General features: G+C 40.4%; 1 protein-coding gene across 2 annotated transcripts; it reads right to left on the reverse strand.

Moving 5' to 3' along the window:
* Nucleotides 1-738: 738 nt before the first annotated feature.
* nup210 (nucleoporin 210) lies at nucleotides 739-26,137 on the reverse strand. Of its 2 annotated transcripts, none has more exons than XM_065961209.1 (40): nucleotides 25,540-26,137; nucleotides 24,767-24,906; nucleotides 23,571-23,702; nucleotides 22,847-22,943; nucleotides 21,003-21,153; nucleotides 20,662-20,794; nucleotides 20,203-20,361; nucleotides 19,712-19,780; nucleotides 19,516-19,622; nucleotides 18,908-19,048; nucleotides 18,631-18,768; nucleotides 18,304-18,459; nucleotides 17,690-17,888; nucleotides 16,803-16,948; nucleotides 15,606-15,824; nucleotides 15,285-15,458; nucleotides 14,875-15,067; nucleotides 14,477-14,583; nucleotides 14,224-14,328; nucleotides 13,354-13,455; nucleotides 13,056-13,184; nucleotides 12,666-12,793; nucleotides 12,445-12,580; nucleotides 12,297-12,359; nucleotides 11,632-11,811; nucleotides 11,465-11,545; nucleotides 11,245-11,376; nucleotides 10,797-10,955; nucleotides 10,327-10,418; nucleotides 10,028-10,202; nucleotides 9,214-9,389; nucleotides 7,580-7,809; nucleotides 7,098-7,234; nucleotides 6,239-6,353; nucleotides 5,385-5,531; nucleotides 4,064-4,314; nucleotides 3,715-3,919; nucleotides 2,975-3,094; nucleotides 2,418-2,495; nucleotides 739-1,874 (listed from the first exon to the last, which is right to left on the reverse strand). In XM_065961209.1, the coding sequence occupies exons 1-40, from the start codon at nucleotides 25,701-25,703 to the stop codon at nucleotides 1,771-1,773; spliced, it is 5,670 nt and encodes a 1,889-aa protein (XP_065817281.1). In that variant the 5' UTR covers nucleotides 25,704-26,137; the 3' UTR covers nucleotides 739-1,770. The 2 variants fall into 2 exon arrangements, with proteins under 2 accessions (XP_065817281.1, XP_065817279.1); XM_065961207.1 differs by having other exon boundaries at nucleotides 2,975-3,097.
* Nucleotides 26,138-26,560: the final 423 nt, after the last annotated feature.

Consider the following 26,560-nt stretch of genomic DNA (forward strand, 5'->3'; position numbering starts at 1 on the left):
TGCTGACATGCAGGTGGCTGCTAATGGCGTACAAAGGAACGGCTGACAGCCCACAACAGCAGACCGGAGTCCCAGACAGATGGGGGGGGATATTTGATCAGTGATTGCAGACTCTTGCACATCCTCCTAATCCTCCTGGTGTGTGTGTAATATACAGGAGTGTCATGAATCTAATGGTTTGGGGGGAAAACAGAAAATTTGTCATTGTTAAATTGCCATCGTTAAAAGACAAAAGTACTTTACATTTACAAACAGAACTTCCCTTTGATAAATAGACTCATCCCCTGCCATACTGTTAACTTTACTGTGCTGCAATTAATTCATTTGCTACATTTTCATGTTGCCTTTACCGACAGCCTTTTTCCAAAACAAATAGTGGCATCAAACCATGACAATATCAAAGATTTGACAAACCTAATGACATATGACACTGAATAGGATACAACAGATTAGATATCAACTAAATGGAAAGCAAGGTGTAATGAAGAGCAGGAGTGATGAGCATTGATGCAGAAAATGAATTCATGAGGATGTTAATGTAGATAATGAAAATTTGAGTGTATGAATGGAACCCATGTTGCCAATGGAAAACCAGCTGCTATATGTTTTTAGACTGGATCTAAATCTGTATTGGTTTTATTCACAGAAGAAAATGTGCTCTGTTCTCCTGCTTATGTGACAGTATTTGAGGAGTTGATGTTAAAGACATTTCCTAACGTACAAAACGAACACTGAACGTGAAAAGTAAAAACTTTTATTAGCAAAAGCAACAGCGTTATTCACAAACGTGTGTCTGTGTTATGTGCCAAAAGCTGTACAGATATGACTGTGGGGCAGAACCATGAATCTTCAAACACAAAAAAAACACTGACGCCTGATACAGTAAATATGAATTTCACTAGCTAACATAAATACGAGTCCTTGTCAACATATGTTCTCAAATACAAAAATACCTCATTTAAAACAAAGTCACACTTTGATGCTCTTGCATTTCCACAGCGCTTCAGTAAGATCACATTTGATTGATTCTGAATTGAAGAAACATTTAAATAGCTGAAAATGTTCACATTCCTTAACTGTTTCACATTGATGAAATAGACGGGAGCTACATGCATTTGTGGCTCATAAACTCAGAACTGTTAAATAACGGAGAAGTTAAAAATCTCCCCCAAAAATGCCCAAAACTAAACTGATTTCTGCATTTTCCCAGTGAGGATTCAGCACATTAGAAGGGTTCCTCAAGAGGAGAGGACGGAATCAGTGGACAGCTTTTTCACACAATGTATGAGCTACAACATAACAAAGGAAATGCACCTTTTGTAAAAAGAAATATGTTAACATTTCCTTTTCCATCATGGAACAAGAACAAGGTTTCTCCTGAGATATTAGTTTTCACATGAAATTCTATGATAGCACACAGGTGAAGGGCAAACAAACACAAGAAGCAGACGTATTCAAACACAAACTAGTTATTTGGTTTTTAAGCACTCTGAAAACCCATTGAAATACTTAACTGAGTGGTTTTGTTTGTTTAAAAACTTTTTCAAAGGCAAACCTCAAACACACGTAGATAAACCTGTTTCACACACATAAGATAGCCCTGTAAGCGTCTTACAGCTCTCCAATGATCTGCTTTACAAAAAAAAAAAACTAACGTTAAGTTTCTCTCACGCCTGTGTACCCACAGAGTCACATTCAATATGCATTAATGGCCTGTGGTGGTCTTTTTTTTTTTTTTTTTAAGAGCAGAAGACCTGCCTGGGAGCTTTATCAGGACCTGTAGTCTGGAGAATAGAGACGAGACCTGGGGCTGCTGTTTGGGTCCACTCTTGGTATTCTGCGGTTGAAACAAGTCCCATCTGGAATGCCTAAACCTGAGGGAGAGCCAAATACAGCAATGAGTAAATACAGCATGTAGACGCTATCAGGACAAAATGTATAAGAAACATGAAATGATATCTGAAGATCAGTGACTTGCAGGAAATATAACTTGGTGTAAGGGCACAAATGGGACGCCTTATTTTGATTGGTCATGCTTAAATCTCTCACAGACATACTATGGCAGCCAGAACGGGTTAGTAATGGTAACATCAAACACTGCGAAAGGAAGCAGCATCATTCTCAATAAGTTGGAGCCTTCACCACTCATACAAGTTTGTTTTTGTTTGGCCCTGTTTGTGTTCAAAAAGTGACGAGGCAACAAATCTATTCTGACACAAGAAACGATACTGATAGGTGTCAGAATACTTTCTGATCTATTCTCAGTGGAGCTTTAATGGCTAGTTGCATCACAAATATATAATATAGGCATTGAACAAACATCTAACTTAAGACTGAATTAAGAAACAGCTCAGGCATTAAAAACCATGCCGTGGCATTTAGAGATGTATCCCCTGGGATGTGTCACAGTGTCCTACCCGAGTCTGCAGGAGGTGTCCTGGCGATGAAAACAGGATGATACGCTTTTTCCCTGGGAGAGAACACCGTGTGGAGGACTAGAGGGAATAAAACAAATTAAAAAACACATCATTACAAAGTTTGTAGAGGTCGGTATTAAAATATCCCCCTGGGACTCTGTTATTTCTTGTAGACTTTAAGTGCTCACACCGGTGTTGATGTTGAGAAGTAGAGAGATTGCAATGTTGTGACAGTATTTCATTTTTTGAAGGAACTTGTTACATTCTTTTTGTCATAAAAGATAAGCTGACGCAACGGTGCTCGAAATGCTGAAGGTGTTAAGAGATTACAGCATTCGTTTTGTGGCCTTGTTCTAACAAAAGAGAAAACAAAACATTTTTCTTTTTTTAAATAACTGACAAAAGTGAAACCCAAGTCACACAAAAATATAACACGATTATTCAAAACATGACAAGGCCACAATTTGAAAACAAACACCACTGAACAAACATTCCTAATTATCATACAAAACAAACAAGGAATTCTATTTAAAGCAGGACATTTTCTTGAGACCCACCGATGATGATGATAGCTGTGCCGGCCAGCAGAGAGAACAGTGAGAAGAATATCATCTGGTAGCTGTCTATCAGGTTCTGCAGGGAGTGGCCCCCCGGCTGGTTACCCACAAGAGGAGCTGCTGCTGTGAGAGAGAGAGAGAGAGAGAGAGAGAGAGAGAGAGAGAGAGAGAGAGAGAGAGAGAAAAGAGGCTGTCAAAACCTCGTCAAAGTTCAGAGACCAGATAAGAAACCCACAGATATCATCTACAGTACTGAGGCATAACTAGGTTTATCAAAGTGGTATTGAGAAGAGGAAATCTGGAATCACTGATCGACTCAGGGAACGATACACCACCTTTAGACAGAATGTGGAAAAATAGATATATTCTGCAATTATAGACATTTATAATTTGACCCCAGAGTTGACAGCACTGAATGTATATATTCAATATTGCACAGAGAAGTTAAGATATGTTGCTATAAAAGCCTCAAAACTAATTTAAGTTGTCACTCAATGAGGCTTAAAGGCAACAGGAAGGAATAGAACAGTCATAACTTTATGACATATTTTAGAAATAGGCTACAGGCATCGATGAAAATAAACAAAAGTAACTTCATGTTAGTTCAGACTCTTTTCTTTTTTTTTTTTAAAGTGGCAGCCCTGCTACCGTCCTGTGGCTTTACACGTTAAACCTAAGGCAACCTGACCTTGTATCTGGAGGCACAGTACATTTTTATCAGTGCTGAAAGGACATCTTACCTTCCGTGGCGATGTAAGCATCAGCCACTGGAATGAAAGTGACTGGGATGACGAGACTCTGGCCGTAGGAAGTGCTGCTAACGGAAACAGAAGCAGAGACAGCTGCCTTAGGGTCCACAGCACTGACGGTGTACTTTGAGAAACTGGGGAAGTCATGGTGCACCTCCTTCTCTTGGACGGCAATGTTTGCAGAAGTGGAAACCACCTTAAGACGGGAAAAGAGCAACATATTGTTTTTTTAGAAGTAGTTCATCTGAAAAATGATTTATCATCATATCATATTGACTGTAAAAATATAACAATGGCAGACTTCATTAGAGGTTCTACTAGAAACAAGTTTTGGCCTGACCTCCATGTTGGACAGGACGGCAGTGGTGCCGTAGATAGTGAGCTCTGCTGACGGGCGCAGACTTGAGAGCAGCAGCTCAGTGGAGTCAGAGTAGAGGCCCAGATCTATGGGCAGAATGGCGCTGACTTGTTCCCCTGAGAAGGCACTGCCCTCCAGGCCGGCCTTCACCTGCAGGTTGCTCATGGACATTTTGTGCATGCGGGTCTGCTGCTCTGTCCCTGGCAGCTGGCTTATGGAACATGTGTAGAGGCCTGAAGAGGGAAAATCAGAGAGGAAGAAGTGATAGGTCCAGATAAATCACAGATAGTGGGGAGGGGGTCTCACAATCACATCCTTCAATTTGAACATGAGTGGGATTCAGCTGAATGAACACAGCCTTGTGGATCCCCTCAGAGATAAGTTAACAACTGGGGTGAAGTCCCAAACCCCAAACATAATTAGACCAGAGCTTTCAAGTAACCGAGACTTTCCTCAAGTTCAATACATCACACTGACACCTTTTATAGTCACTGCTAAATTCATTCCAAGAGCACTGCAGGTATTGATTATGCCATTGTAAACAGTATTTTCCTGCCACGCATGCAGGGCATACAAATAAACATTAGGCCTAGGTTAGATTCAGGGCTTTCCTCAAGCGCCGACGGTCGGCCAAACAGACGACTACACAGATTTTGATAAAAAGTTTGACTTACAAGCTGCTCTTCACGCTCCCTGTACATTTAAGAAGCACTGCCCTCCGCTAACAACATAACAATAGTGAGTAGGATGCCCGTCTGTTTGTGTCAAGCTCACACCCCTCATTTCCACATACTCCGTGCACGCCATGGTACGTCAGCGCCACAGCTTTGCGGCATTGGACGGCATGCGCCCTGCCCAACTGAGTACATATACGGAACTTGAGCTAGTCAGAGCGCAACCATGAACAGCTTTACACATATCACAGGAGAACTACAAGATCACGCGGGAATTAAGAGAAAAACGTGCAAACATAAAGTATAGATAAAACATAAAGATGAAGTGATGGAAAATATGATCGTTTGTCTGTATATTTTGTTTTATTTTGAAATTGACCGGACGTGCCGCATGTTTCTTTGTTCGACTTCCAGACCGGGTCGTTCTATTCCGTCCAGCTTGACATGTGCTTAGAGTGAGCGCCGTCGAGATATTTAATGGCAAACTTCAAACTTTGACTTTAGAAGATACAATCTGAAACTTTTATTAAAAAGAGAGTAAATACCGTAAGAACTGGTGAATCATATCAGAACAAAATGAAATGATTCTCTAGGACCAGGCACATGATAGGAATTCAGAGCAAACTCACCAGTGCTGGTGTCAAAGCTGGTGTGCTTTGTGAAGACATCATTAGCAGGGAAGTCCACAGCATCACTGGTGAAGCTGAGATGGCAGCTGACGGAGGTTTGTGGCTGCAGCTGAGAAATGGCTTCAGTCTGGGCAGAGGAACAGCTTCCTGCAGGGCAAAGCACACTGTCATAAGATACAAGGCCTTTGTGCTTCATGATACACTTTGTTGTTGAATTTAAAACTCAAAATATATTAATAAGTTTGATTATATATTTATTAACTAAGTCCTTTAGTAGGGCATTTACACATTAAATAAGGAAGGGGGGGGGGCTGATTCTCACTTCCATATCTGTTTGAAGCATGTTTGCTAAATTTAGCTCAAAGATTAGAAACAAAGGGAAACTGCTAGCACTGCACTCTCCAAAGGTAACAGAATCCTGGAACACCTCTGAACACACTGAGGATCTCTTTACATCCTGCTCGTTAGATCTGCACAGAATCCAGACTGCAAAACCCAAATCAGGTTTTTTTTTTAATGGGGTTCATGTGCTGGACTTTTGTTTGGCTCTGAGCATGTACTGAAGCAGTCAACCAGGAAAAAAAACTCTAGAAAACGATAGTTTGCAGTTGAAAAAAAAAGACCAAAATGCCATTTTCCCACATGGGCGCTGTAGATATTGTATAAATATTAGAGGAAAATGTTAATTAAAAAATGTGCTTTTCGTTGGGACAAAGAAGCAAGCTAAGCTAACAGGATGCTTCCTGTTTACAATACAAATGCAAGAGTGGTGTAAATCAACTCTTCTATACCTGGGAAAGAAAGTGATTCCCATAATTACCAATTATTCTTTCAACTTGTGCTGCATTACATACCAATGAGGTGGGTTCCTCTCTCTCTGGTAGTGAGCAGGACTTTTGTTTCCTGTCCGATTCTGACAGGTGTAGGCTGCGCCATAGCCGCTGTCCTTGTGGGTGCATTCACCACCACCTACAGAACCCGGCACGGAAAGAAAACAACAAATAAATCCTGAACAGATTCAAGTGTGTGCTTGGGTTAATCACAGCACAATTAACATCCATAACTAATTGCTTACATCAATCACACCACACTGTCAGGTGGAACAATAATAACAACAGAAATGAGTCTTCAATACACCGTTACTGCCACCTCTTTCAAGTCTCTTCTCACACATCCGTTCATTTCTTTGAATGCCTGTGAGCACCTTTCTGTTAGAGATAAAAATGACTCGCTCCAAATCTCATCAATTCTTACTTTGCTAATATAAAACTGCTGGTTACATTCAGCACAAAGGACACAAAGGAGGGACACTGGGTAGAGTATGATGACACTCAGGAAGACCAATTAATCCCTCCACACTCCATCATGTATGAGGAGCTTGACAGAGTTAAAGTCATGCACACACATCAGACAGAGACTATTAGTTACTGAAAGGTGACAGAGAAGCTCAACATACTTCTTACTTGTATTCTTGTGATATATTGCAGAGGCATTGATACACTGTGCTGCACTTGAAGAGACAATGAAATTCTCTGGAGAATTGGGATGTCAGAGTAAAATTAAAGAAACCGGAGGTGTGTGCTGTTTGCATAGTAACACTCACAACCTGTTTCTTGAAGCTCATTCATCACAGCCATGACTTAAAGGGAAACAATATATCACGCAGTGAGTCGGTGGAGCAGCTTAGATAGTTACAATGTTCAGATAACATACCTCTATGTATGTTTTCAAAAAGCCAGCTATCTCATAGTAAACGGCGGCAGTCCCAGCACTTCTCGCCACAGCTGCACCACTGTTAGGATCCACCTGAAGAACAGCATCAGCTGAGGAGCTCCAAGCACCATCACCACCTGTGGAGAAGAATCATAAGAAATGTCCTGTTTTGACAGATTGGCTCATTTAAACTACACTGTAGAAAGAATAGATCTTCGCCTTAAGGAGAGCCATGGTTGCCTCTAACTTAAGATAGATACTTTGTCCTCAATAGTAATTCAATCAAATGCAGGCCATGGCCATAAGGATAAACTAAGATATAATTTAAACAAGTCCTAAGGGCGAAATCGAGACATTTATTTGCATCGAGACATTATTGTACCTTGTTCTTTCAGTTGAAAAGTGTTCACTTCTGATCGATTCCACATAAACACAGCACATATATGTATAACTGTTGCTAAAAGAACATAAAGATGTCTTACCATCAAGGCCAGTCAAAAGGACATTAAAGCAGATGACGTCCCCAACCACAAGTCCATGGATCTCATCAGCACCATGCGGGTGGATAGCATGCTCGACAGGTATTGGAACATAGTCCGCCACACCCATGTTTCCACTGTCCCACACTGCAAGGAGAGTGAGGCCTACGTTGATGGTCCTCACAGTCAGAGTGTTGTTACCAGGCCCCATCCCCACCTGCACAAGGTCGTCTCTGCAGGATAAAACAAGAGCACAGGTTGATTAATAACTATTTATAATTCATCAGCTAAACATAGGCAGTTTGTAAGTTATTCTACCATATTTAAATACTTCAGAGTTTGTGTGATTGTTTTTTTTTTAATCAAATCACTATTTCAAAATGAGAATAAACAGAAAAAATGGGTTAATCTTAAAAGTACAAGAAAATAATAATTTTAATAGTTTTAATAAACAAAATTAAAATACTCATCAATATGAAGATAGAGACTATACCTAATGTATTTTTCTCCATTGAGATACCTAGCTTATTTGTCATTATGATAAACATAATTGCACACTTAAATGTCAGTCTTTGTAAAAAAAAACGACTTTAAAACACAAACTTTAACAATCTTTTAAAATACTATTTTTTCGGCATTCAGTTGTAATTTCTTCTAAAAAAATCTAAACATTGTGCTTTATTGAAATTTATTCCACTAAAAAATGTTTTAATTTTTCCTCCAACCTTGAGGCATGTGTTCTGAACAAATACAGCGTAACTATTTCTACCTGCACATTCAAGCTGCTCCTTGGAGAAGCAATAAGATCTAATCCAACGCCAGCAATACTCCCAAGAATAGAAGCCCTGCACCTCTCTGACTTTGATACGTTTCCACTAAAATTGTCTGTCAGCATCTGGATAAAACGGTAATAGAATCAATTTATTGAGCAGACAGATGAGGGAGTCCCTCATTGGGAGTGCAGCTACCCTTCTTCCAGCCCAACACATCTCATTAATTTAGCTCACTCACTCAGGTGAAAACAACTCCCTCTGAAATGAGGTTGAAAGGAACAGCCAAGTGAATTCATTTTGTGAACTTCACATAAAGCTTGCTGCTGAACCCTGCCATGACCTCAACCACTATGCTTGTCCCCTTCAGATATTAATACACACAGTCCAAGCAAAGGAGAATCTTTTGGTGGATCATAGTCCTGGTCCTGATCATGTGTGGCTCAATATTATAAAACACTTTGTGAAATACATTTATTTTCAAATAAACCATGTTTGCCATATTTTACATTTTGTCCAGCTGGCAGTGGCTGAGTGGTTTGTAAGCTGACATGATTTGTCCGGCAGAATTTGAAATAAGAGAAGACATACCGGTAAGTCAAATGGGGACGGGTGAAGCTGCGTAACAGACCACTCTAAAGAGGCCTTGATACTCGACTATAAATAGCCCTGGACAGCAGAATAATAGCCTTTCAACCTTGGGGCACTAAGGGAACTGCAAAACATACCCTACTCCTTCCTCTGCTTGTCTAAAAGTCATGTTTCACTCAGAGCCCCACAGCTCATAGACACATGAATTATTGCAGCAAATGAGAGCATTCCCTGCAACATGAGGAACCTTCATGAACAGACGGTGTGATCGTTGACCTGTTTGTGGCAAACGTAAGATGTGTGTTGGAGCTGTGCAGGGTCTCTCCAGCGCTGGCATGAAAGTGGACAGTGAAGGTGAGCACTATTCCAAGGGGCAAGGCTTTCAGGCTCTCTTTGGTGTGTGTGTAGAAGACTGGACTGGTACTGAAGCGCACATAGGACACAGGCAGCACCTGAGGAAATGAAGACGAGAACCAGTGTAGCGCTCAGTAACTGCAGGGACAATGTCATGTATTATTGAAATGGTCAGTACTATTGATTGTTCTTTTATCAGAAAGTGACCGTAACAGTGAGAATCTTTTCACAAAGATACTATTACAAAGCTTTGACATTAGAATACCTTGAATTTTGTTTTTAATACTAGAATGCATACAAGGAAATACAAAGCTGTTATGTAAACATTTTCTGAGTTTCTTTCAATTAAAAAAAATATATTTAGCTAATTGTTTTTTGTAACTTGGAGGGTAAAGCAGAATGTCTCGTCTAAATGGCAATGCTTTTACTTTTCAAAATAAAATAAATAAATAAACAACAAGCTGTAGAAGAAAATGTTGATAAGATTAATTGAAATGGTTGCATTGAAAGCTTCCATACTGTTATCCTTTGGAGAACACCATAAGCGTAAAAACAATCACAAACGGCTGGTTAGTAGTTTAGTGTACACCATGAAATGAACCGAGTTGTTTAGGATGTAAAAAGTGTCAAAGTTTCAGCACACTGACACACACACATCTTATATTATAAGGAAGAAGATACTGCTTTCACAGCCAAATATTAGAAACACTTCTCATTCACCAGCTCTCAAACTGACCTTCACAGCGAGGATGAGAGTTTGATTGACACCAAATGTCTCATGCGAAGAGATCAGCAGAGAGGAGATGCCGGTGAGAGATCCAGAAGAGAGAAAGCCCTTATCATCCACTTGAGCGATAACAACCTGGTCAGGGCAGTCCAGCATGCGGTAAGAGACTGTACCTACACCGCCCCTGTTGGACAGAGAGAAACGCAACCACAGCAAATGTATTCAACCTTCGTAAACACTTCTGTTTCGTCTTGGATGCTGGTGGTGTATAATAGTCACAATCTACTGTGCGGGCACTTGTTACTCACCTGTTTGTCTGCAGTTTGAGGGCTGAATTTGGAGCCATCAGTAACTCCCCAGCCTCTACTTCAGGATTTAGCATTTGCAGCTTGTCATAGACCTTGATCAAAGCGAAATGTTGAAAATCCAATTATTTGTGAGCTCTAATATTCTTTGATGTTTATGCACAAGTGACATGACATCGTTTAATGCAGTTTGAAGCCGGATGCATTCAGCTCAAACTAATCTGTAGTCTTATCACATTAAAAAGTTAACAGCATCAGATGTTCCAAAGCTCAGCGTTGTCTGTGCTCTGCTGCCCAAATTGTCATCATTTCTATTATGAGGGAGCAGCAGGGGGAGAGGCCATGATAAGCAATGCCATCCATAGAGTGGGTGTTTACAAAATATCTGCATAGACAGTATTTCCAGGGGCTGAGAAACAGTTTAAAAGTTTACATTAGAGATCATTTAAAGGTGTGTTGCCACATTGCTTTACCTGGATCTGAATCTCATCAGTGAGCTCCTGCAGATTCCCCAATAGCTGCCCAGCCTTCGAGCCTGTAACCCTAAGCACCACCTTAAGCCCCGTCCGCCCTCTGGTTCTTCCAGTCACCCTCATACCAAAGTTGTGCTCTGACTGGAGCTCCACGTTAGCCTGTAGCAGGCAGACAGCATTATGGGAAAGGCAAAAATAGCAGCTACAAATCAAATTAAAAAAAAGGCAACAGTGATGAGAGAGCAGGGATAAGGCAGAGGTTGACAAAGAAGCAGAGACAAGGCAGCTGCAGTTCTTTAATTCAGTCTATAATACAGAGACAGCACATCAAAAGTCAATCTGATAAAGAGATCAGGAGTAGGGACAACAGTGGACAAAAATAGAAATGGTTCAGTGGCAGAAAATGAAACATCAATTGCAAGCAGAAAAAATCCTGAGTGTATAGTACCTCGATGTGCCTTGGCTCAACATCCAGAATGTCTCTTTTGGTGGTGGACCAGTGGAAGGTGAGGCTGGGGAAAGCGTTGCCAAAGGAGAAGGGTGTTTGGCTATTGGTCAGACCCATCACATACACGGGCATCTAAAAAAAGAAAGGAGATGAACACTTGTTCCACCTAATCTAAGGGCTTTTTTCTAGCTTTCCTTATGCTTCATTTAAACAGTTATACCTGTGCTCCTGTCTTCATTCTTGTGATAGGTGCTCTGATTCGAATGGCAGCCAACTGCACAACCTCAACTCCTACTTGATCCTACGGACACAAAAAGGAACAATCTTTTCATCTGCAAGATCCCAGTGAACCATAACTAAGGCCACACAGACCGCATATAAATCTACCTGAGACACGACGACCAGCTCTCCACTCTCTGCATCAACAGCTTGGACCAATCCAGTCACAGTGACATTACCAATGGCCACACCCCTGACGTGACCCATGCCATTAACAGACGCTATCTCCTCGTTGGAAATGGAGAAAAGGATATTGGACTGAGGCTGGGGGCCACCTTCTGATGTGATCTGTTAATGACAGCAGGAATGAGAAGGGGAGGGAGAGTTTGAAGGAGAGAAAAGAGGGGCATATGAAAAAACATGAGTGATCTTGACAACACTGACAGTTTAGTCAATAGCACTGATCAATGCAAGGTCTGATGACTTGCAGAAAGCTATTATCCTTAGTGTATTAAACTACTCAGGATTAGAAAAATATGAGCTCCAACACAAATAATGTGCAGTGCATGTGTATTATTAAGTTTAAGGTCGAGCAATTAGGAGGCCTCTTGGATTGATGGTAAAGGCTTTCTAATTAAAGCTCAAGCAGAGGAAAATGAAGGGCAAGCTAGATGCTGAAACCAAGAGCAATTAAGGTTAACGTCATCTTCCAGAAAAGTCTTTGACAGAAGGCTCTTTTGGAAGACAAACTGAGGACCAGATGATCTCCTTCGGCAAGATAAATAAAGGCCAACTGTTTCCAGACATATGTTAAGCATCAATATAATACAAACCTGCATCATTGCCCCGATTAATAGAGTCACTTTCCTTGGGATGAGCTTAAATGGTGGAAATACCTAGAGGTCCAAAAATAAAGAAAATGTTTCAATATGTGTAAAATATTTAGGAGTTAGACAATTTAGGGAATCACCGAAGTTTTACCTCAATTTGCTGTGGTTGAGATGCAATTTTTTTCCCACTTTTATCAACGACAAAAGCTGTTACAGTAGTCTGACCAATAGCAAGACCTTGGACCAGGAACACAGCTGTATCTTTTTCTGTTAAATCTGCCAAGGATCTGCAAACAAGGAAATATACATGAAGCCATAGAAGTTATAACACCCTGAAACAAACAACAACAAGAATAAAAACAACAAACTTACTTTAAAGAGACTATAGATGAAGAAGCTTTGAGTTTAAGATTCATAAAAGTGAAATAGCTGGCTGGGAAGGGCTTCTTATTATCATCCAAGACTCTGACATAAGCCGTCACAGATTTGCCTATTTCCACCTGAAATGCAGATAAAAAGACATCCATCACCAGAGAAATAATTATTTTGGTCCACAGGCAGGGCGAACCTTGTTGGATTTATTCACAACAGGCTGACTTTCATGAAAACTGGATGGGAACGTGCAAGAAAAAGACAACCATATGTGGTGCTTAGACATCATTGAGGCATTTAAGGAATGTGTGATACTGATAACAGGGATCATCTAGTCAAGCAAGAGTCCAGACCCTCCAAGATGAGGGGATTAAGAGGCTACAAACTGACCTTATCCACAACTCTCACATAAACCTCCAGGATGCCAGAAACATGGACTGTGGCCTTGGCCGGGGCTGGAAATGCCAGACAGAGGTCATGAACCATCACCTTGACCTCCCCTGGTTGAACGGGAGACGCCTGGGCACATGAGTAAAAGAGATGCTGTCATTGTAAAAACTTGAATTCTCTACATCTAATAGCAACATTTGTTCAGTATGATTACTTATAAATGACACTCTAAGTTGGTAAATATCACAATTGTGCATATCCCTGATCTTATCCCACCATGGTTCACATTTCTTCTTACCTGAGCACTTCTCTGGGCCTCCTGGAATACAACATCCACAATCCCTTTTGCACTGGTATTGATGAAAAAATATCCAGAGCCTTCTTGCAGAGCCAAGTTTGCCTGCAACGTAAAACACAAACAATGCTTGTGACTGTGCTGAAAAAGATTAGGGCTCACTCACACTAGCAAAGTTGTCCCGTACCGTGCCCCCCCTCCCCCATTCCCCCATTCCCCCATTGGCCTGCACTCACACTGCTCCAGGACTAACCGGGCCTTAGCACGGTTACCTTGCCGAAGCAGACCTCTTCGAAGCGTGCCAGGGCCAAGGAAGTGTACCGTGCCTGAGCACAGATCGGAGCACTCACACTAGTCAAACGAACTGGATTTAAGGGGTGAAGCATGCTTGGGCACGGTACGGATTGCCTAGTGTGAGTGCGCCCTAAAATGATTATTATACAGTGTGATGATTCAGAAAACCATGCCAGCTCACAGTCGTGTTTTTCTGACATCATGCTGGCCTTGCATGTGACTCCAAAAGGAAACCTCTGACCACACTCACTTTTTAAAATCCTCTTACACAGGTCACTAGTTGTTATTTAACCCCAACACCTGCCAAACACTGCTCTTACATCAAACAGGATTAGGAGAGGGGGGCCCAGTGAGGGATATAAGTTTCCACTGTGCCTAGAGCAACAACTGTTTTTGTCTGAATTCCTTCTATTTGATGAAATTCATTTGGATTCTTGTTCTGCACCGAGGAAAGACTGAAAAACCTCAATACCAACAGAAGATCTAACTACATTTTTCTTTATTTGAAAAACATGAAAAGCCAATCTGTCTGTAGAACACTGACAGATGTGTCATGTGCGTGAATAACTAGTCACTTACCCGCACATCTGGGTGGTTGTAAATGGTGACTGTGTTAGGAGACACCTTCACATCTTCAACCAACAGGAGTTCCACAGTGGCTGAGACAGGGGTCAGGGGCTCATACTGTCAAGACAAAGAAATGTTAAAAAAAACAAATAGGTCTCATTGTGAAACATGCAAAAACATCATACCAACAAACAATCTAATACCACATGTAGGGTTTTTCATGCTGCTTTGAAGTGGAAACTTTGCGGTTATCGTATTCACTTACTGGACTTGGAACATTGGCTGCTGTAAGATGGGAAACCTGGTAACCCACAGCAGTCGCTGTGATGGCTGCCATGCCTGTCTGATGATGGACAAGAACCGTGCGACGTCCTGCCAAAGATGATGAAAACAAAAGGACAAGAGACAAAATAGTAATTACAGAAACAACAATCCAAAGTATTTGTCATGACTAATCTATAGAAGCAGACAGCAAAGAGACAATGAAAAATCTATTGTCAGTGATAAATGGATGTGCAATCCTCCTCTGCATCTGCTGTCTTCAAATTAATTCCTGCCAGAGCTCTTTCTCCTGCTTCTCCCTCATTACTTTCAAAATGTCTCTACAAAAGAGAAAAGTTTATGCAGACATCCCACACAACAAAAAACAAAAAAAGTTTTTACCGTGAAGTTTCATCTGTTTGTTGCCATCCTTCAACTGCAGCAGCTCCATGGGCATAGTGGGTTCAATACTGGCCACAGACACCATGGTTGATTCCCACATCATGCTCAGAGAGCTGAAGTTGTCAAACTTTCTTCCTTGTTGATCGAAAGCAGCTAAATCCAATATGGGGTTGCGGTAATTTGAAACGGGTACCTAAAAAAAGAGATTTCTGGTCAATATTTGTCATCATGTGTGAAGGTCTCTCACATTTTTAAAACCGTTCAAGATGTTAAAAAATATTTTAGAGTGTGCCAGGCTCTAGACAAAGCAATGAGACATTTTTTTAAGTACCATCAGTGTGAACAGCCATTTACCAAGGTATGCAATTAATAACAGCTCGGTAAAATTTGTGAAGGGGCCACAGACATACCACTTGTTTGTTCTGTTGCAGCAGTGGGCAGGTCAGGTCCAGCTGTGGGTTGGTATACACCGGGACCAGGGTGAAGCGAGACGGAGGGGCACAAACAAACTTGACCACGGCTGGCTCCACAGCAGGAAAGGGATTGGTTACACTGGCCACATTTCCCACCATCACCTCCAGCACCTTCAAGTAACATGTTTAAGAATGCTCCGATTGTATTTCTGTAACTGTCGAGTGTCATTCAAGTATTACAGCGAGGACACGTGTATGCAAAATGGTAATATGAAGCTATAAATTCTATAGAAATAAAATGATTTCAGTAGATCCCACCTGCTCTCCCAGGATCTGGCAGGTTGCTCTGACCCAGTGCTGATTGAAGTTGTGTGATGACGGACTTGTCTGAGTGAGGCGCACACTTGACTCATCCTCAGCACGCAAGTTGCAGAAGAACTTTGAAGGCTCTAAAACCCAAGGCCGAGGGCCGCCCTCAAACAGCATGTCTTTAGATGATCCCAGAGTCACCACAGCCACAGATACAGGGTCAACGGCCTGGCAAACAGTGAATTATAAAATGAAAGTTCACACAGTTGCACAAGGAGACCTTCGAAACAATTTAATTCATGTAAAAAAAAAGTTTTGAAGGAAAATAAAATGGAGAAATAAAGAAAGTACACCTGCAAAATGTCAGAGGGATATTTAGATTCCTCAATTTATGCAATGCAGACATTTATATGTCTCAGTTAGGTCTTTCACTGTAAAAAGGAATTTTGCTGGGTGTTGAGCTGATATACTCAAATTTCACTGCAAAAAATCTAAATTGGGTCAATCTTTAGCTGCCAGGGAAAAAGAAGTGAAGAAACTTTATAAACATTTTAAAGAACACAAATCAATCCAATTAAATAAAAATGCATGGTCTCAAAAGTATTGCATCAAACAGCATGTTACTGTACTGATAAGTTAAATGTGATTGCAGAACAAAAATCACAACTTGATAAGGCTTCATAAGTGGAGATGTGTTCACGTTAACAGAGTGCATGTCATACTGTAATATTAAGTTCTACCACAGCAGCTGAAGTCAGTTTCATTTGTTCTGAGTACCAGAGCTCAGACATGGAACACAAATCAGAGTAGCAAGTGTATAATGCATTATTAAAATGCACAGGGCATAGAGAGAACCCTGATCATCACAACTCTACCTCGATTCTACGGAGAAACGATGTGTATGAATATGCATGAGTGTGTGTGCACGAGTCGTCTCATTAGAAGACGAAAGCTTATTGGTGTTTTTGATGTGATGAAAGCAAATCATAAAGATTTTTGAAAAAGGTTAAGAATATTACACCCTGCAGATGCCCGAGCATATTCCGAAGATAAAGTGTGAGACATACATTTAAACAAATAATCCAACCCCAAAGGAAATAAGCAGTTTGAAATTAATTTAGAGAAATATCCTTTGAGAAGGCAAACTTAAACATTTGAAAGTTCATGATGAGCAAGGAGCTGAAGGGATGAAACTTTTGGTCTCACTTTGAGAGGAAGATATGCAGCAATGGTGATCTTGGCACTGAGGTGAATGTTGCCGTGGGTGTAGCTGACAGTCAGCATGGTGTAGCCAGAAGCCAGGGCTCGGGCTCTCACCCCGCTGCAGTGATCCTGGCCTGGAGCCAGCCCCTCTGAAGCAGGACAAAGAGAGGGGGAGGATGCAATATGACAATGTACAAATAACCACAATGGTTCTCACAGGTACTCATTTATCTTCCTACTGAAAACTACAACAGAGTACAGAAAGGTCTTGTTATTTGTCCCAGCCCACTCTTGTGATTAATAATACAAGGTTACAAAATGAAAAAGTGTAGATACTGCAAACAGAGGAACTTTCAAAAGAGACAAATGTTGTAATGACAGTGTGAAAGCCATTAAATATAAAAAATACTTCAGCGTAACAAAGGATTGCACCCTTACAGTTTGTCAGACACTACTCTTCTTCACATTTGATCCATTCTGTTGGCTGGCGAATACAAATTCATGTTTACAGAAAAAAATCATATTGCTGTGCTCATTTTGTCTAAACTCTTAAAGTTAAAGTGTGTATTGAAAAAATAATTGTTTTCCTGCATTAGAGATTCAAAGGGAAATTAAACATATTCTTAAATGACTTATGGTTGCTTCAGCATGCTCCATAATTCAATTTCAACTGACTCAGGTTTAATAAGCCGCCACATGGCTGAGAGTCATGGTCACTCATAACACACGAGATGAATGATTGAGTCCCATAACTATAAGCATCCACTGATCGGTGGCCTTCAGTTTCAATGAGTGAACTCACCACCAGGATGTGGTTACAGCAAACCAGCGATTAAACAACAGGATAAATCTTAATACATCACATGACACGCTCAGATCCCCGGACTCACCGTCTAGTAGTTGGAAGACACCATGGTTGTCCTCTTCAACCTGCAGGTCAAAGTGGGAGCAGTCGCTCAACATGGCCCGCTCTTTCTCCACCTCGTCCAGCAGACCAAAGATTCTGAGTGGAAGATCCAGAACCAGGCCCACCCTTGCTTCTACTGGGCATGGAGCAAAGTCCATTGCCACCGGCTCAACCACATACACCTGAGGGGAAAAACGGGATCATGAAATACATTCATATACAACTTCTAAGATAAATAAATATGTATACATTACACTTAAAATAAAGAAAACAGATTAAATGACTTTTAACATAATGAAAAATTAAACCTCAATTGGCCACAAGATGCGAGTAAATAGACAATAGTTTCAAAATTAAATTCATAAACTTGTTTGATATCTTTGGTCAATCTTTGTTTTCACTGAAAGTGTAACTAGTTACTTACTAGTGAACATCTGAATTGGTATGCTGCTAGTTAAGAGTGACACACCATATCAGACACAACACAGGATGTTAGAGTTAAAAACAACAAACAATCACCCTGACTATAAGAATCTTAAGACCAACAACTAGGATTTTTATCTGTGCCATAACTTCTGAAGAATGAAATCAACCCACCTTCATCTGGCCAAAGTGTAGCGGGTTGCGGAGATCGTGAGCTTTAACGACACTAAGGCCGATGTCACTGACTGTTGTCATCACTCCTTTCACAGTCACCGTGGCAACTGCTGTATTGGAGGCAGACCAGCTGAAATTCCCACTCCCTCCTGTTGCCTGTCACAAGCACCAGAATATAGTTTCACATTGCATGAGTTTCATGACAAAGATGACATAATAATAGTGATTAATAAAACACAGCGTCAAACAAAAGGTGTTACATATTCAACCTTTGTGCTCCATGAAGGATAGAAAAACATTCAATTACTATGTTTGCAGGATGATTACCTTTATTGTGTACTGATAGGCTCCAACCTTGGGCTGCCATGGAAACGTGAGTATACTGGGGCTAAGAATTATAGGGTTATAGATTTCCACATCCTGTTCACTGTGGACGGGGTTGGTGAGCATGTGAGTCGTTCCACTCTGAAACAGAACGGAGGTCACAGGCGGTTATCAAGTGCTCTTTAATGACGGTGCTCTCTAAAGAGACCGAACGTTAATGCATAGCAACGCTTTAGCTAAAATACAGACTGATGAGGATCAAGGATGAAATTCTACTTACAGCATCCACGACAGCTGTCAGGGTAGCATCAATGACAGTGAGGCCTTCTTTCAGAGCTTTGACACGATGATATGATCCATTGACAGAGGAATGCTGCAGGTCAAAGTACTCCACAGGGAAACCAGTGCTAATACGGACATTCTGCAAAACCACAAAAAAACAACATGTACATTTTAAATGTTAAGTTTTTGTTTTACTCATTCATAATTTTTAGTGTGAATTATTGGAAAATAAAACTCAATCACAAGCAAACAAAGGCTTTTCTGTATTTATTCTGAGTTGTGTTTCAGGCTGTGTGTAATTAAAGATTACCAAACCTATTTTTATACGTATACTAAGAATATTCAGTGAATGACAGATGTCCTGATAAAGACTCAAGCGGCGGGTAGTTCTGAAAAAACCCAAGAAAGGCTCAATTGTAGATGGTTTGAAAAGGTACGGCTATTGCATCCTCAATGATAAAATGTGAAATGTTTGATTATGAAACACTACTGTACATTCATCCCAGGGTGTTAGGAATGTATTTTAGAAGAATACTGACATTTTACAGATACAAAGATAGTAAAAGGATTAAATAGTGAAACTTGATTTTCCTGAAGCAAACTCACATCTGAAAGGTAAATTTTGTGGCCGGATTTATCAAATACTTCAATGAGGATATCATACACTCGTCCTGTTTCCAGGACCCAGCTATCTCCTGGATGGATTTTAAAACCTAAACAAATCAGAAGGAAAATAGAAATTAGAAACATCTTTTGTGAAATATTTCACATTGTGTTTGAACGGTAAGAGCAGGAGACAAACCTAGGTAGCCGGGTTCCACCACGTACAGAGTGTTGTTCGGGAGGTGAGACATTCCTTGCATTCGAGGGCCTAGGTAGAAGTCATTAAGGAAATAAAAGCAACTAAAGACAGCTCTAGATTTCACTGCTTTATGCATGCCTCATATACAGTCTACTCCTAATTTATAATCATGCTCTGCTACAGAAACAAATACTAAATATTGTGTGCTAAAAAAGTTCATTGCTGCAACAAGTTAAAAGACATTTTGGTAAATGGATTGGAGCTTGTATCGCGCTTTTCTAGTCTTCTGAATCCTCAAAGAGCTTTTAAACTGCAGGTCACACCTACACATTCACACACTGATGGAAGAGGATGCTATGTAAAGTATTCATCAGTATTAACTAATCCCATCATACACATTCACACAATTCATTATCAGCTGAAGAAGTTAAGGGATACGTGGTATTATTATAAGCACTACTGAGTCAAAGTATGATTAGTCAGAAGGATACTCTTATGATCAAGCACAACGTTTATGTGTCCCATTTGATTGGCTGTCGCTGTGGAAGTGCTTTGATCGAGACTGGCCACAGCAACGTCTGGGTTTCCATCAGGGCCGACCACGCTGTTCTGAAGGTGCAGCTCATAATTATCAGAAGGCATAGGAAGCTCTGAGAACAAAAAACAAACAAACAAATTAGGTCAGGAGCTGGCATTCTGTACCTAAAATATCTGAAACTGAACAAAAGGCAAAGCTGCACCACTTACTGGTCACGCCAGCTGACATCATAACAGCTAACACATTACTCATTCATACTTTTTTTTATTTTTTTTATTTTTAGATTTAACTGATGAATCAAACATTATTAGTTGTGATTTTGCTCAATAAAGCTATAAAAAAAATTAAAAAAAATAAAAAAGCAGCACAGTAACAAAAAACAATATAAGTAAAATATTAGACTTCACTAAACCTGTAATCATGCCCTGTCTAATCTTCAGGACTCGGTACCGGATGGAAGTTCCCGCCATTAAGTACACGTCATGTTCGGGGCTCAGCAGGATGTTCTCTAAAATCAGCAGTCTCACCTCAGCAGCACCCACATCCTGTGTGGCACAGACACCATAGTTACAGGACAACACTGCGTAAGCGTCACGCCTCAACAAACCACAACACACATTTCTTGGAAGTGTTCAAAAAAAGGCTATAATTCAAACAAATATAGTTTAGGTGTACATGCATGTGACTCTTGACATTAGGTGGACTATTTCAACAGCCAATTAACTATTTCTTTAGTACCACCTTACAGCTTACCTTATACAATGGCTCTTGAATTTTGGCTTTCAACTTAGCATGTCCTGTTTTCAGTCCAGACACCAGTATAACATCACCCTGTTTCCCAACACGCTCCATCTCCGATATGTATGCAAGCGGCGTGTATGTGGATTCAGAGAATTTAAGTACCCTTGAAGAGAGGGAAGGTACAGGTTAGGAGAAAATAAAAAATAACATTGCAGACTTAGCTCTGTGAGGCTCCTCACAGTGGCCCTCACTTATCAAACGTACGTACGGCAGAAAAATGGGTGTACGGTAATTTCCACGCAAAGTTCGTCACTTATCAATTTGAACGTGAGCGGAGGGTACGCTCAAATCTCACGCCAGGTCTCAGTTCGTGTACGCACGTTTTCAACTCAGTGTGGACTTACGCTGCAGTGAATCTGTCTGTGTCGGAGAATAATTAGATCATACTATAACAGTTCTTGTTAAGACGGATAGATAGAGGTTCACAGATTTACTGCTAGATAAGATATCTCAAATGTATTTTATATTACGCTCCACCTCAAACGATCTCTGTAGACTACATTGCTTTTTAAATGATGTGGAGCAGCGCGAGCTGTCGGGTGATTTATTAAGTTGTGTGTTTTATTTGTTTAATTTTTGTTTGTTTAATCGATTTACTTTAAATATTAAAGATTAGAGAGGCTTCTTTCGGTAATTACATGTTAAACGTTCAGCGCACAGGAATATCACTGCAGAAAATACTGAGACAAATTAAAACAGAAAGACTAAAAACAGTTACTTTAAAAAGGACAGAAAAGAACATCAACATTAGATCATAATTAATCGGTATGTCCGGAGATTAAAATAATAAATACGCTGATGTGCTACATGCGTAATTGCGCACAGCAGAAGCACATAGGCCAGAGACTACATGTGACATAATAACGAATAAAGAAATCCGGGGGGCTCTAAGACGGAGTCAGGACCTTCTTTTATGTAAGTGTTAAATTCTTATGTTTGGAAAGAAGGCTAATCGGATGAGAAGTGCACATTGCACAGCGTTTGATCAAACACTTTATTCATGCGATGCAGGACGTTTCAGGTTTTCATTCATCTCTTTTAAAGTCTCATAAATGGCGAGCACGGAGCCCGTTGGTGCAGCCGAAGTTATCCGACACAGATGCAGGTTCGCCCTTTACCACTTGTGCCTGATATTGAGGCTGAACCGATGAAAGAAGCCACTCGCTCCACGATCTGGGATAATTTCAGGTGGGGTCCGGCTGGCGTCCTCCGCTCCGGGAGCTGCTTCTTTTAAGACACAACACTAAGCTACATTGTAGCGATCGTATGGTCTGACCAGGTTTTTTAAACTAAAAGTATTTTAAAAAATGTGATTATAGCCTCTATTATGTACGTTACATATCACGGATGTTATATATTTTTTATATTTACGCTGTTGAGATTTCCATGCAGGCGCATTTCTGCTGAAGCTCTTTAATCCTACATTTCAGGCTGCCAAACAACACAATGTTATTCCTCTTTACTTTTCTCTGTTATGGTGTCATTGCACTCAGGTCATATCTGTTTCTCTTCTTTGCTGTATTATGTCTCTCCATGCCGTAAACTCTGGGGGCAAGGACAGCTGAGCCGTGAATATATAGGGGCGTGGTATTTAAATGACGATCATTTCCAGCCGCCACACTTATGAACACCCGGTCTTGCGTACGCCGTGATCAGCCAGATACGCACGTTTCACAGGTCCCACGGGGACTCTGTCGTACAGTGATTTCTACACCCAAATCTGCGCTGATTTCTACACCAGATTGATAAGTGAGGGCCAATGTGTTTGAGTGGAGTGTTAAACAGCGGAAGCTTACCGTAATGCATTGTAAGAATCAGAGAATCCATTTGCATCTACATCTTTCACCAAGGTCCAGTCAAAAACTAGACCTGAAAGGGTGGTGAAGGTGTTTCCTGCATTGTTAAAAAGGACAAGAGTTAGACGTTGTAGAAATCACAGTCAGGGAACATGGACACGTTCGACTTGATGGGAAGAGGGGATCTTCTTTGTAATAAAAGCTGAGGTCACTACACTACTCGATTGTATAATGGATGCTGAGCACAGTTTTCCTGAAAGCTGCTGGCAGCTGAATTAGCTAAACCGAAACCAATAGGCATTTCATCACAGGATGCTTCATGTCCTCCTGCTATCCACTCCGTCTAAAGAACCGCTTTTGGACCAGAGCAAACAAAAACAAAGTATCAGGCCCTAGAGCCATCATCAGAAAGAATCAGGCTGTAGCTATAGCTCATTAAACTAAGTGTGTCTGCCCTAAATGGAGCCAGTCGAACAGAACAAACAGCCACCTCACAGTAACAGCCTGAGGGGAAAGAAAATGCTGCCTAAAGCCAGCACAGTCATTACTCCGAGAAGTCTTATGAATAGCAAAACAAAACAAAGCAGCATGGAGTAGTTACAACAGGACAATGGAGTATGAGTATTGAAGCAAGTCAATGGATGTCAAATCCATCAGTTTTTCATTATCAGGAACCCCAGGAGCCTGATGAGAGTCGTCTCTTTTAAAAGCAAGCATGTTTTACCTTCAGAGTCCAGTGCATGAATCTTGAGCTCCAGTGGTGAGTCCTCCAGATGAAGCTCTCTGGTGGTTGACACGATCTGGATCGCATTAATGATGTCAACAATGGCGTCGCAACGCAGTACATGTCCTGTAACTGAAATAAGAAGAGGGGACAAAACATCATGCACACACTACATACTGCACAGTACTACAATCTTTACCAAATAAGGAAACACTTAGAGATGGTTTGCTTGTTTTTTTAAAGTTATATATGTATATAAATTGATCAACACAAACAGTTGTTCTTATTAAAGTACAGAGTCTACCTCCTGCCCTGATAACAAAGTTTATACTGTTTGTCCAAAGGCAATAAAGAGTTAAATCTCTGAAAATGATTCACTGTTTGCACCAGGCAGATGTCGTGGCTTTTCTGGTTTAGTAAGAGTGCTGCTACATGAGCAATAGATTATATCAGATTAATTTTGGTTAAACCAAAAACAGCTGCAGCCAGTTAGTAGACATTTAAACTGCGTCCCTGTGGTCTGAACAGTTAGTCTAACTTTGTTTCTTGGTTTTTAAAAGAAAACTTGAGATGCTTGTGTAAGCGCAAATGAGTCTGGTTTTTCGGATTGCAAAGCAAATGCTCCAAACTGTCGTTCAGGACTGGTCAGCAGTGCCACAGGACACAGATGACAAAAAGCATTTCACAATAGCAGAAAAGGAAGACTACTAAAGAAACCTGTTATGCAACAGAATGACAGAATGTCCATTAGTGTTGCTGCTCTGTGTCCATTGCAGTTGAGAACATTTGTATAGCTTATAGTTCACATCTCAGGGTAAAACCAGAAAGACCCTAAAAAGTGAACACCAAGCTGAAATTGTCCTCTTTTAAAAATTCAAAGTGTTTGTACTGTAAACTTTAGTTTACATTACAGTCATTTGCAATTCTACATATTATCATTTTCTTTTTTAACCTGACCTTCAAACACTGGAAAGATTCTCTGAGATGACACAGAAGTTGAGAACAACTGGAGTTGCCTACATCCTTGTCTGTTTCTTCACCAACTCATATTCACGGTTAAAGAAATTTAGTAAACTGAACCATTCCTGCACACTTTTTTCCCCTCACAGTCACCCATAAAATCGACCCCATCCACTGAATGACCAATGACACATGTGTTTATTTGCTGTAGGTTAATGTCATTATCATGTATTTACCAACATCTTCAGCCAGAATGATGCTGGTCATTCTGGACGGCTGGGTGGAGAGAGCCTGGAGAACAGCTCTCCGTGAGCAGCCTGTACCATCTTCTTCTTCTACAGCCTGGATGCTGGCTACCTCAGGTCTTGAGGACGACCTTAAAACAATGAGAGAACCGAAAGATCAGCTCACGTACATAACGCTGCAAATGTTGGGTTATTAAACATTCTATCAAAATACGTTTAATTTCCAGCTATTGTGACCATTTATTTATCATCCAAGTCAGTTTTCAAGCAGTAATGTGTTCCAGCGCCTAAAAAAAAAAAAGGCAAATATTTGATGCTTTAATCGAAACATAAAATGAAGACTGTTTAGATTTTGGAGTATTGGATGGACAAAACATGTCATCTAAATATGTGCTTTAGAAATTGATCAACCTGGAAAATAAATAATCAGCAGACTTAAAATATAATAATACAATCATTTCATCAGGCACAAAGTAATAACCAGCAACCATTATTATTCACAATAATGATAAACATTGACAATCCTATGTACATCCAAAAATAATTGGTGGATAATTCACTAACTTAATTTGGGTGGAGTATTTTTTTTTTTGTGTGTGTTCACTTGGATGGCTTTTAAATATGAACACAAGAACATTTGATTCAGGACAAACCATCAAAAGAAATGCACATTAATAAGAAGTCTTGGAGGTCACACAGTGAAGTCAGCCATGTGGCCTCATGTGGCCTCATGCAATGTGACACCCACAGTTTATTCTACTCACCATCTGTAGCAACCCCCGTTGTTTATTTCCAATGTGTAGGAAATTCTAGTACTTCTGGCGAGCGGTAGCAACACTTTTGGGATATTGAGTTTTGCGCTGCCGTTCACTAGAATAACAGTCACTGATATTAACAACACAACCAGTGATGATTTGAAAGAAACCATTTCCGCTTCATGAGATTTATTGGCAGCGAAACGAGCGGTCGAATGAATGAAGGCTGAGTTCCTGTACTAGCTAAACTTCCATTAAGTTAGCTCTTTTGGGCAAACTGTTTTATTGTATTATTGTTCTGAGACAGGCATTAAGATGAGCTAGCATCTCCAAGTGAAGCTACTTTCTCAAGTCAAACGCGCATCTTCTTGCTCAGCTTCTGTTTGAGTCGATAGTTAACGGAGGGCTGCCACATGATATCAGTCACAATATACAACAGTCCTGTTATTGAGCTCCTTTGCTTTCTTTATCCTCGAAAATTATTCTCCGCAGATACTTATTTTAAATCCGTAATTTTATGTCAATGCAAACAGTTAGAAAACTATAGCTTAAATGTTGTATATTTCGTAGAAAAGACCCGCCATTAGCAATAATTACACTTCCAGTGTGCATGCCGGGAGCGAGTAAGCGTCACTGACAAGGGCAGGCGTTTGGAGGATGACGCTGTTTCTTAAAGGTGCAGTTTGTTTTTATTTTCAACACTTGAAATTAATTTAATTCACTTGCATCCCAAACTTTAAGCGACATATTTGCTGCTTCCTTTGTCTTTGAAACACTCTTCTTCACACCGTGCTCTTTTTGCCTTAGTAGCATGCAATTTTCCATAGCCTACACTTATTGCCTACTGTATAAATTGACACAGGCTGAAATAAGGTTGTATGATCTTAAGGCTGTAAACGTTTTTTTTAAATTATTTTAGGAATTCTATAGTTATTTTTTAATATTTTGTCGATCTAATGTAGCCTACTGCACATAATGGTAGCAAAACGGTGAGAACATTAATGCCATCCAGTGTGAAACCATAATTAAA

The sequence above is a fragment of the Labrus bergylta genome, chromosome 12, assembly GCF_963930695.1.
Source record: "Labrus bergylta chromosome 12, fLabBer1.1, whole genome shotgun sequence".
Lineage (NCBI taxonomy): Eukaryota > Metazoa > Chordata > Actinopteri > Labriformes > Labridae > Labrus > Labrus bergylta.